The sequence below is a fragment of the Triticum dicoccoides genome, chromosome 5A (assembly GCF_002162155.2).
Source record: "Triticum dicoccoides isolate Atlit2015 ecotype Zavitan chromosome 5A, WEW_v2.0, whole genome shotgun sequence".
NCBI lineage: Eukaryota > Viridiplantae > Streptophyta > Magnoliopsida > Poales > Poaceae > Triticum > Triticum dicoccoides.
Window position 1 is genome coordinate 566662212 of NC_041388.1, and position 12007 is coordinate 566674218.

Genomic DNA, 12007 nt, shown 5'->3' on the forward strand with positions numbered 1-12007 from the left:
GGGCCATGGACGGCGACGCGTGGCCCGCGCGGTGGCCGCCTCCGCGCCCGTCCGCCGCGCCGGCGCCGGCGCCGACGACGCTGCCGAGCCAGGTACGCACGCATTCGGGCGGGCGGGGGTTTCCCGGGGCATGAGAACGCGCGTGACAGTGGTTTACGAGCGACATACGCTCTTCATTTGGGGTTGCTCTTCTTTGGGGACGATCTGCTCTGCTCCCCCCCTCACTGTTCCAGTTCCAAGGTAGAAGAAGAGGTCCTCACATCGCCTTGCCTCTCTTCTGCTGCAGCAGGCGGACCCGCGCCACCGCCTCCGCCCCTTCGCCGCCGCCCCGCAGCCGCCGGAACCCCTCACCGACGGCCGGCCCACGGGAACGCCGGCCGGATTGGATTTGGGGCCGAGCCCCGGGCCGGTGCCCGACCGGTTTGCGCCCAACACCGCCGCGGCAGTGCCGGGCCAATCGCCGCCGGGGCCCGCGGCAGTGCCGGGCCAATCGCTGCCGAGCCCCGCGGCAGCTCCGGACCGGTTGCTGCCCAACCCTACCCCGTGGAGCCAGCCCGCGGGAACGCCGGGCGGATTGGGGCCGAGCCCCGCGCCAGTGCCCGACCGGTTCGCGCTCAACACCACCGCGGCAAGGCCGGGCCACGCGGCAGTTCCGGACCGATTCGCCTTGCACACCCCGGCAATGCCGGACCGGCTGTTGCCGACACCGACCCCGTGGAGTCAGCCCGCGAGATCCGGGCGGAGCAGCAACCCCCTGCTCGCTCAAGCTCCCGGGACTTACTACAGCTACCCCCATTTGAGCCGTGCGCCGGACCTCAAGTCCCCGCTCCACACCCCCAGCGCCAGCAATGCCAACAATGCTGCTGCGGGTGCCATCGATCTTGCTCGCGCTTATACTCCGCTCGGCGGCGCGCTGCCAAAGTACCCGAGGCACGGGCTGTCGGCCGGCAGCGGCCCTGAGCAGTCTTCCTTGGGGGCATTGTTCCTCAACAAGAGCTCCTCTAATGTGCAAGTTAATTTGCCGGGGGAAAGTTCGACTTCGACCATCGATGGTATGCTTCTGAACTCTCAGTTAGCAGTGAGACTGAATGCAGCAGTGACCTGATGGGCACACTTAATGGTTTGGTGTATGTAATGAGCCTCAGCGTTTGTCATGCAGGGATGCCACACGGCGCCGTGCAGTTCCAGGATTCGAGTGCGGCGCAAATGATGCAGAAGCTGGCATCCAAACCGGCCCCTCGCCATCAGCCCACGCCTCTCACGGATCGTATCCGCGTCTCCTGTCTGAACGTCGGTGGGTTCACCTTGCAACATGATCTGCAACCTAGTTTGACTACCGGTTTGTCGTGGGGGAGGTAGTCATTGAATGGCTAGATCATTGTTACAGTAAGCATTTTTTTTACCCCTTGTATCTGGTATGGCCTTGACTGGAAACCTGGCCACTGAACTACGTACGATGAGCAGTGCTTGATCATAGCATCTCTGCTCGTAGCTTGTGCAGCAAGTGATCATGACATTACTGCATTGCGTCAAAAAGTTTAAAAGCTGTCTCTTGATGACTGAATAAAGGTTTCCAAATCATCTAGGATTAAATATGACTCTCAATTAGCAAATCTTTATTTATGTCCCCACATCGGCATTTGGTTAGTATTAATTTGGTGCAAATGAGAAAACTGGGATTGATTATTAGTTGGATTGTTAACTTTTTTCAATCTCTTGATCCTGCTGCCTAAAACTATTATGATCACTAAATGTATATTTTTCTTTCAGTAAAGTTCTTCTATTGGCATTTGAACAGGTGGAGAGCTCTTCATGGGTGATGCTGGGCTTTTTGGAGTTCTTTGCTCATGTCATCAGCTGAGGATGTCTGTAGCTAAGTTTTGTGAGGTACTACAGGACTGTTGCCCTAACTTGTTGTATTTTATTATGCACATACTCGACTTCACAGAAATATTCCTGTCGATAAAAGTTTTAACTTGCATACATTTGTTGATGTAGCATGCAGGAGGGCCTGCAGAAAAAGCTGGTGTAATTGTCCTCATGGAGAATGGCATGAGTATTGCACATTGGTTCAAATACTGCGTAGGGGTAAGTTTTAGATGATTACATCTAATTGTGCCTCAATCTATTATATTTTACTTGGTAACTAATTCCATTTCGGACACCATGAGTTAGCTGTATAACTTCTGACTTACGATGTATCACATGTGGTGTGATTCTATGTCTGACTGTGAGAGGAATTAAATCGAACATGCACTTGGCATGATGATACTTTGATGTGAATTGCAAAATGGTTAGTCAGAGATGATGCATTCTAGCAGCAAGAAATAAGTGTTACTTTTATATATTCCTCACATTTGCAGTCCAACATGTCCTGATAGTTATGCGAAGCCTTTACTTCAAATGTGTGTTAACTGTTTTCCACTTCTCTTTTCATGTAGGTTGGATCATATGTTACTGACAGTAATTGTGACCGGCCAGAATGGGCGTGTATAGATCCTTCTCCAGAAGGATACAGGCTGAAAAGTCTCCTTGTGAGAAACACTAGTATGGAAAAAGTGGGGTTATTCAATGGATATGGAAAAGGTACAGGACCTATAAACGGAACAGTTTATTCAAATGATCTACGAAAAAGCACAGGACCTATAAGTGGAACAGTTTATTCCAATGATCTGCACAATGAGGGTAGAGGGCACACTACCATTGAAAAGCTAGGGAATAAGAGAGATGAAACATATTACAGGAGTGCTGATGTACACACATCCTTTGCCAGGAACTTTGCTTTACTGCAGAATTCTGAAACAAATCTAGGGCTTGCTAAAAACCATACTTTTAATGCAGTGCACCTAAACCAAATTAGCAGGCCAAGTGGAAGCCCATATATTACAGCAAGCACGAGTGCACATCACAATGGGAATCATTCGTCACATAATTATGCAGATCTTTTGGAGAATAACTTTGGTGCCTCGTTTCGTAATCCAGCTCCAAGATCTCCAGTAGTTTTTAGCAATGATACTAGGGCAGGCAGATATAATTTTCCCAACAAAATACTCCAAGATAGTTTGAGCAGTGCTTCGAACACCGAATTGAAGCTTGGGCAATCCTCTTATCATCAATCTCTGACTGCCCTATTTCCATCGGCGCAGTCAACATTAATTGATTTTCAGAGACCTCAGTCACATCTGCCATCAGTAACTCAAAGTGAGTTTGTTATTATGCTCTTCTTTCATTATTTTTGCTGTCAATTGCCATTCAAGTTACAAAGTACCTGCAATAACTACTGATCAGGCATCTGCAATTTTGTGTATACTTAGCTATGCCAAGACTTCGTTTTAGTGGTACTGAAGTGCGTAAATGGTAGAAGCAATAATAAAATTAGTTGATGAACGACAAAAGTAATTTGCTATGATTTAGAACACCACAGCAGAAACATCAAGTTTGATCCTTGTATGTGCACTGCCTGTGAGAGCATCCCCCTTACCCCACCTGTATATCTAAATAATATCATTACTCTTTGGTGCAGATCATTGTCCAAGGCAAACAGTCAAGGTCAGCAAAAATATGGGGGAACATAATGAACCACCAGTTGGTAGAGGAACTAGCGAACAATCTAATGGAGTTGCTAATGCTATCAACCGTTCTGAAGGTGGCAAGGTTACAGATGCAGCAGCCAAGAATTCGTTCATCTCAATATTTCTTTCGCATCTTGAGAGGAATAGTGAAGCCATCGATGATATTCTCAAAAGTAGCGAGCATAGCCTTCCTAAGGGTCTGGATGGTGCATATAGTTCCTATCATTCAAAAATTGCAAGTAGTCAAGTTGAGCCAAGGGCTAATGATAATCGTTCTAAGTTGGCCTCTACCAGCATTCATACTGAAAGGATATCAGATGACAGGGCTCTTTCAGTGGCACTCAGTGGATCTTCAAAAGTTGTACCACTTGCAAATAGTCAGAACTCTTTAATCCATAGTGACTGCCGGTCGCATTTGCTGCCTAGGCAACCTAATGCTGGAAGCTCCAAAGTTTGTGATGGTGCATATAGTTCCTATCATTCAAAAAGTGCAAATAGACAAGTTGAGCCAAGGGCCAGTGATAATCATTCTAATTTGGTCTCTACCAGTATTCATACGAAAAGGATATCAGATGGCATTGCTCTTTCAGTGGCACCCAGCGGATATGCTTCAAAAGTTGTACCTCTTGCAAATAGTCATGAGCCCTTAATCCATAGTGACTGCCAGTCGCATTTGCTGCATAGCCAACCTAATGCTGGAAGCTCCAAAATTTGTGCAGGAGTTCCATGTCCTGCAAATTGCAGGACCGGCAATCATGCAAGCGATATATCCCATCAGGCTCCCTGTATATGTGATAAAACGGTGAGTTGATCTTGCACTTGCACACATTGACATATCATAAGTAAGAGATAACTGCCAGCACCACAATCAAGCACCAGCATGATTGTTTTATGTTTCAATTTTTTTGATGCTCCAACCATTTTATGCAGGCCAATGGACACAATACTTTTGAGTGTGTAGACGACTCATGCACACACAGAAGTTCGAGAGTTGCCAAAATCATCTGCCATTGTCGAAATTCCTGCTCTTCATCTAGGGAGTTTCTACCTAGTTTTGGCCAACATGATCAATCAATGTTAGAAAAATCAATACATCGATGCTGTTACAGAGTTCAGGAAGATGTTTCTAGACTTGGTTCTAGAGCTGGTCACTTGTGCCGAACTCAATTCTCGAATGACGGTGCTCCAATCCATAAACTAGGTGGGTTCTGTGTTAGACAACTATTCTTATTGATTTTTTCTTCTCTTGAATGATGGCTTGTCTTACTCCAGTGGCATACTTTCTTATTTTTTCAGGGTTGCATGAGCTTTGCACCTGCTCCACTTTCATACCAAGGCCATCGCTGTGTTCTGGAGATTATATCTTGCAGCCTTCTTGCCATGTGTGCTCTCCTGATGGGTTTCATTACAGAAGGTAACTTAATATTTCTATGCTTTTTGACGAGTTCTGGTTGTCGGCATTGCATTATGAACAATTTCTTTCTTCACTACATGTTATTGAAAAATATTTCAGCTCCATCGTTGTTGTAACACTCTATTTCATGCTCATGGTACCGGATATTTTTCTCTGAGCAAACTTGAAACTTGGATTAGGTATTAGCCTGATTAATCGCTTCATTGGTGGCATGCCCTTTCTCTGTCATGTGCCATATACTTATTTCATAACTATACAAAATGTGCTCTTGCAGCTACTACCTCTGTCCTGGTTTATTGGTCCCCATTGTATTTCGTGCTAAATTTTGACCATGGTTGAACTAACAAAATGTTCATGCATGTCACCAAAAATTATATCATTGAAAACTATGTTCAAATATGAATCCAACGATATAATTTTTGTTAACATGCATTAACATTTTGTTAGTTAAATCTTTGGTCAAAATTTGACACAAACTACAAAGGGGACCTATAAACCAGGACGGAGGTAGAATTTCCATGCTTGCTTTGACATTCTTTTTTTTATTACAGTTCCATGGGACATGCAACCAACAGCTTGACCCAATGCCCTCTGCTTGATGCACCTAATAAGAAAGAACCAGGTCCATGTCGGGATGGCAGATGCTGCTGCTCTGTAGTCCCAAAATGTTTGACAGGTTGTGGCTTTTCAAAGCACTGCAATGACAGAATTGACCAAAGTGGTAGTAGTTTACAAAAGTGCAAGCATGATGTGCAACTGCCTACCAAATACGTGGGAGAGAGTGAAAAGTTAAGATGCCAGTGCTCAAGCAGTGCACAAACACCTTTGTTGAAAGCTGTCTCTAATAAAATGACAAACCAGCTTTTCGCTCCTATATCAGAGAGACTGAAGAATGTATCAGAAGAATCAGTGGCCAATGCCAGCTCGTCTTATATAGCTGTAACGGAGAAAGATGGCTCCTGTAGAGGTTCTGGTGTATGTAAAGAGCGACTAAAGTCTGGTTTTTCTTCTGGATCCTCCAGTGCTGTGGTGACAAAGTTTCCAGCATCACCTGAATTTAACAATACATCCTCGTGTGCGGATAAATATGGTGTTGAACACAAAAAGCTCATGTTTGACGAAGGATCAAGAACTGAGAAATGTTTGTCGTCAAGCTATGATGTGCCTATCAGTACAGGATGTGAAAAGTCCCTAAATAGTTCCTCTACATTTCACTTGGACACATCTAAAGTGAAGAGAAAATATTATCAGATTTCTGACGGAATTACACTCAAAGATAAGGGCAAGCAACAACGTTCTGAAACACGAAGGAAATCAAGAAGATTGAAGTGCTCTGAGGAATATTTAGTATCAGATGATTGTACTAGGAAAATTACCTTGCAGTCATCTGAAAATGGAGACCCTCCTCGACCACAGAATGAGGCTAGTTCGTATTCTTGCAGTGTGTCAAAAATTAAACGGAAGCATACTACCATGCAACGAAATAAGCCAGTGAAACGCTCTCACACCCATCAAGAGATTTTGAAAGGTGGTGAGCAGTCAGATGGTGAGGGCATTATGGTTGGAGAATTAAATTCCTCTGATGAGAAGAAGCAAGTAGAGGATATGAGCACTCTGGTTAGAACAAAACATCAACAGGAAGGGAGCCGAATGTCTGCTCGAAAACCGCCTAAATATGTTTCTATCAACTGCATTTTAAATGAACCTAAGAGTGAAAATGTTTGTAGTGAGGTTCCCCTTCTTGATTCTAGCTTAATTGCTACAGGGATAACAGATGATAATAGAAAAATTCCTAAAATTGCTCCACTTAGTCTGGTTCTTAAAAAGGCGAAGAGATGCAATGCTGTCAAAACCCCCTGCAACACAGAAAACATCCACTCTTGTGAGGAAAAGAGTGCAGTTCGTCCTGTAGGTAAATATTCGTTTGGTAATCAAAATTACAGTTCAAAAGCTGAAGATGGAATTCAGAGTTCCAAAAAGAGTAGATATTCACCTAATGCCTTGAGGTTGAAACCAAACATTGAGCGTGACTGCAAAAGACCCTGCATTGGTATATTTCTGGAAATACCCCAATTAGTAGTAAGGTAGTGATTTCTTCATAAAATCGGAAATATGAAAACACCTTTCATTTCAGATCTTGGGGAAGGTGAGCCTATTGGCCCAACAGATGTGGAGACAAGCCAACTTTCAGTGCAAACATCAAGAAAGGGTAAAACTTCGTTATAATATTGATGGCATTTGCTTTTTTTAGTACATACTGGAAAATGTGATGATATAATGCAAGATATTAATTACTATAAACATGAGCAACGTCTCAGTTTCTTAAGTTCCACATGGGATGCTAAATGAATCTTGTTTTACTAACATATTGGACCAACTATTTGCAGGATTTAGGAATCGAAGATCAAGTGTATCTGTTGATAGGATTAAGAAGTGTGAAGAATCTGCAAATAGATCAGCACGTGGTCCTTGTGGCGATAAACAAAATATGGTTCAAGCCTGCGAAGTGAATGTTGGAAGGTTGTAGTTCCACTAGATGTGGTTTTTAGATTTTCACAAAAGATGGCTGATACCATATGTTATTAATGTGTCAAGGTATGCTACTTTACTGGCTGATCTAACAAAGTTCTGCACAGGTACAAAGAAAGGCTTGGCTTAGCTGACTCATGTTGTGTTTGTCGAATTCCATACCTGGAGCCTTGCAATCAGTTGATGGAGTGCAGCAAGTGCTTTGTCAAAGTCAGTCATTCTATTTCTTACCTGTACCTAGTACTACTGCATATTTACATAGGTGCTATGCATCTTATGTAGGCGCACCAAGCTTGCTATGGTGTTCTAAAAGTTCCAAGAGGCCAATGGTTCTGTAGACCCTGCAAGACCAAGGCCAATGCCCAGGACACTGTAAGCAAATTCATTCTTAAATTTTTTTAGCTGTCTATTTAGTATATCCATGCCTTATGTTATCTGTACAAGCATCGTTGTGGTAGTTTACATTCCTAAGTGTTGTGAATTCTCGTATATGCAAATTACAGGTGGGGCTTTGCTAGTTCATCTTCTCATCACTAATTAAGCACTTTAGGTTATTTATTGATTACTACCTAATGATGTTAAATCATCGCTTGTTAGAAGTGGTCTTATCTAATCTGATCGTCCTTATGCAATGTAACCATGAACAGCTGATTTAGATTGTCAAGGATGATGTACATATTTTGGGAGGTTAGGGTGGCCTTTCTTGCACTAAAAGGATCATACAATATGGAGCATCTAGACAGTAGAAATCTGAGGTCTATTAGTAAGCCCCATTTTGTTTGCACATGCCTTCTGAGTTCGATTGCATCAGAAAGAGGAACTCTATTATGCATGGATGCCATACCTAAGGATATTTGTCATTCCGCCACTAAAGGCATCTACATTACATCAGTTATCCACTTGTGGTTCTGCTAAGGGGTAAGCAAGCCTTACTGGTCTAATATCTGGAACTGACTACATTAACATAAACCATCAGATGATAATCCTTGCAATTATGTGCTAGTAGTATGTTACTGGAAACGACATCTAGCTGCTGTACCTCCTATAGAACTATCTGTTCATGGTGGTGTTTAATGACCTTAATTTCCTCCATGTTAAATCTGTTGAGTATTGTTGTGATTATTTCTGTGGCATAAGAAGTGCTGCTTACTGGTCTCCATTGTGTTTTTTTTCTTTCAGGTTTGCGTTTTATGTGGCTATGGAGGTGGAGCCATGACAAGGGCATTGAACGCTCAAAAAATCCTGACAAGTTTGCGAAAAGGTCTGAGAGTTACATCACGAGCAGATAAACATGTCAAACACGATCCATCTTATGCGTCAAGATCAACGAGTTTGGAAAACGTATCTAGAGTAGATAAACAGAGGTCAGTAGACAATGCACATGAGGAGAACACCGTCAGCAGCTCATGGACTGCGAACCACAATTCAAGTCTACTCGTTCCACAAACGTCGCGGTGGGTCCATGTGGTCTGTGGTCTGTGGACACCCGGTACAAAATGCCCAAATCCCACCACAATGAGCGCCTTCGATCTATCTGGTGCTTTGCCTGCCAAAAGTGATTATGTGAGTTCTCTGCTTTAAGTTATCAGACACACGATAGTACCTCTCATGACAAATTTTGTAGCCTCCGATGTACTTTTTTCTTGCCCTGATCGTTTGCATTTTCCTTTGTCATCAGGCATGTTCGATGTGTGACAGAGCTGGGGGTTCATTCATGATGTGCCGAGATGTGAATTGCTCGGTGACCTTCCATGCTTGGTGTGCCCACCAGAGGGTAAACTTTTTTTGTTAAGGGCAGCCACACCACATGTTCTCAACAGATCGACTTGTTGCATCCATGCTCATCTAACCTTCATGCATATTCTTATGATGTTTCTTTTTCTTTATCGAAAAAAATCAAATCTTTTATTGAGGGAAAAAGACTAACTTTTTAAATATGGATGAAAAAGAGAACTAATTTCTTGGGCGTCAAAATCCAGAGAAACACAGTCGTATAATATAGACTGAGGAGTACTGCTTCATTTTTGCATGGTTGCGTATGTTAATGTTGCTACCCGGAAGTAGGTATCCAGATCATGACTGTCATACTTGATTATAGCTTGAAGGTTGAATGTTTGGCATGTCATCTAGAAAAGATTTTGAGATATCCTTTCAGCTGTATTTTAATCGAAGCCACAAAGTTTCAGTTTTTATTTATTTTATTTGCTATGTTTTCGATCATGGGTGCAATGTCCCTGGGAGTAGAAATACCACTCTCTGGAAAAGTAGTGGCTACACCCAAGTTCATTGCACCCATGATGAACAGTAAAATCAAAACAAATAGCAAAAAAAAATCTGAAACTTCGTGGCATTGATTATGAACAAATGTTTTAGGTGCTTGCAAACTTTGGTGGCCAAATAACATCAAATGATCTCCATACAAACGAAATACAAATCCTGCTCAAACAGTGCACATACGTTTGAGCACATTTTTTTACAGAGCTCCTCGGATGTCATTTGTCCACCAAATTTTGCAAGCACCTAAAACATTTGGTCATAAGCCACAAAGTTTCAGATTTTTTTTATTTGCTATGTTTTTGATCGTGGGTGCAATGTCCCTGGGAGTCCACTCTCTCAAAGGAAAAAGCTAACTATAATCCCATAGTTTTTTGTGGCTTAAGGAACGTTTGAGAAGCAATGAATGTTGATTGCACTCTGGCTTCATAGTTTTTTGTGGCACTAGACTGAGGAAACGTTAATGTTAAATGTTGCTTCAGTGGATGTGTTATTTTCTTTGTTATTCCTAGCAATGGCCTGATGGATTGGTTATGTCAAATTATGCACCAGTGAAGATGTTCTGGATATAGGCTTCTGTGAATTCTTCTTCGCTTAGTAAATTGGAATGCACAATACCCACTTCTCATCATGTTATGCATACACTGAATGTCTATAATATGTTTTTTTAGGGAACTATAATATGTGAACTTGTCAAGCTTATTTGTAAACTTACTGTACTAGTGATAGTTTTCCAGTCTAAGAAGGGATGTTTTGCACTAGATAATTTTCCATGCAGCGTTTCTTAAATAAAATGATATGAGTCAGGTTCGGTGTCATTTTCTTTTCTTTCTCATGTACCTCTGTTTCATTTTTATGTTCGCGAAAATTGCAGTTGGCTCCTTTTTTTGTGCGGGCACATGTGATGCTGATTGCACAAAAGATAAACCTAATGCATGGAGATGTAGTGATTTGATAGACAAGTCAATAGACAGATGACATTATGATGATCACATTTTTACCATTGCCTTGGTGGATTGTACTTTTTAAAGTTGATTGTTGCTTGTGGTATCTCAACAGGGTCTGTTGCAAAGTGATCCAGAAGGCGAGCATAATGAATATATTGGTTTTTATGGGAGATGCCTGAATCATGCTACTAACCGTGTTAATCCTGAGAAATGCTTGAGAAGCAATGAATGGACATGTGCACGCACAGAGGTAATTTGGTTGAAATTTATTGCCTGAAAATCAGAATCCATATAACTAATTTTACTCCTGTGGAACAGGGTTTTAAAGGACGAAAGGGTGAAGGCTGTTCTGGTTCTAATCACAAGAAACCTCAAGTGAAGAGTAGTGAGTGCAGTGTTTCCCAAGAACAGATAAATGCTTGGCTACGGATAAACGGATCAAAGCCTTGCATAAGAAGACAGGTAGCTCCTTCAAGTAATCTTGTACTGCATTGTAGCTGATTATCTTCAATACTGCATATTGTCGCGTATGCTATGGAGAGACGTCAAAGTTTGCTGCATATTACAGTGTCAGCTGGTATGACAAATCAGTTTACTGATTTACGTATGTCTTTGTCTCCATTTATAATCAGTCCAAAGGATGGAAGCATTTGGTTGTGTATAAATCTGGCATACATGGACTTGGCCTCTACACATCAGAGTTTATACCGCGTGGCTCCATGGTAATTCTGTCACTATTATCTTTTGTTTTCCCTTTCGATGTGAAATATTCGGATTTAACAGTTTAGCAAATAAAGGCATTTCATAGATCTGCCTCTAAATATCTCAGGTTATAGAGTATGTTGGTGAAATTGTTGGGCAGCGCGTTGCCGACAAAAGAGAGATCGAGTACCACTCTGGGAAACGGCAACAGTACAAGAGCGTCTGTTATTTCTTCAAGATTGACAAGGAGCATATTATCGACGCCACCCGCAAGGGTGGGATTGCAAGATTCATCAACCACTCATGCATGGTAGTAAGCTTTGCCTGTCCATGTATCCTGATCCAGTTACAGCGAGTATTCCTGACACATGCTTCTTTTGATGTTTTGTCGGACCAGCCAAACTGCGTCGCAAAAATAATCTCTGTCAAGAACGAGAAGAAGGTACACACCTTTGTCACATGTACTCCCTCTGTCCCAAAATGTCAGATCATTTTTTATACTATCATAGTATAAAAAATGATCTTATATTTCGGGACGGGGGGTATTTAAAAAAATGATCTTATATTTC

At 42.4% G+C, this 12007-nt stretch overlaps 1 protein-coding gene across 2 annotated transcripts in view; it reads left to right on the forward strand.

The window, feature by feature from the left end:
- Positions 1-294: 294 nt before the first annotated feature.
- LOC119302874 overlaps positions 295-12007 on the forward strand; it is a 12437-nt gene continuing 724 nt past the window's right edge. The window contains exons 1-20 of one of the 2 annotated variants that reach the window (XM_037579920.1): positions 295-1052; positions 1160-1294; positions 1799-1887; positions 1999-2088; positions 2442-3201; positions 3524-4374; positions 4503-4773; positions 4869-4986; positions 5538-7036; positions 7121-7195; positions 7374-7506; positions 7623-7725; positions 7798-7887; positions 8695-9078; positions 9194-9289; positions 10849-10986; positions 11055-11198; positions 11369-11458; positions 11566-11748; positions 11836-11880. In XM_037579920.1, coding sequence (XP_037435817.1) covers positions 683-1052; positions 1160-1294; positions 1799-1887; positions 1999-2088; positions 2442-3201; positions 3524-4374; positions 4503-4773; positions 4869-4986; positions 5538-7036; positions 7121-7195; positions 7374-7506; positions 7623-7725; positions 7798-7887; positions 8695-9078; positions 9194-9289; positions 10849-10986; positions 11055-11198; positions 11369-11458; positions 11566-11748; positions 11836-11880 — 5664 coding nt within the window. In that variant the 5' untranslated portion in view covers positions 295-682. Of the gene's footprint in view, positions 1053-1159; positions 1295-1798; positions 1888-1998; positions 2089-2441; positions 3202-3523; positions 4375-4502; positions 4774-4868; positions 4987-5537; positions 7037-7120; positions 7196-7373; positions 7507-7622; positions 7726-7797; positions 7888-8694; positions 9079-9193; positions 9290-10848; positions 10987-11054; positions 11199-11368; positions 11459-11533; positions 11749-11835; positions 11881-12007 lie in introns of those variants that run through there. The other variant, XM_037579921.1, reaches the window with a different exon arrangement.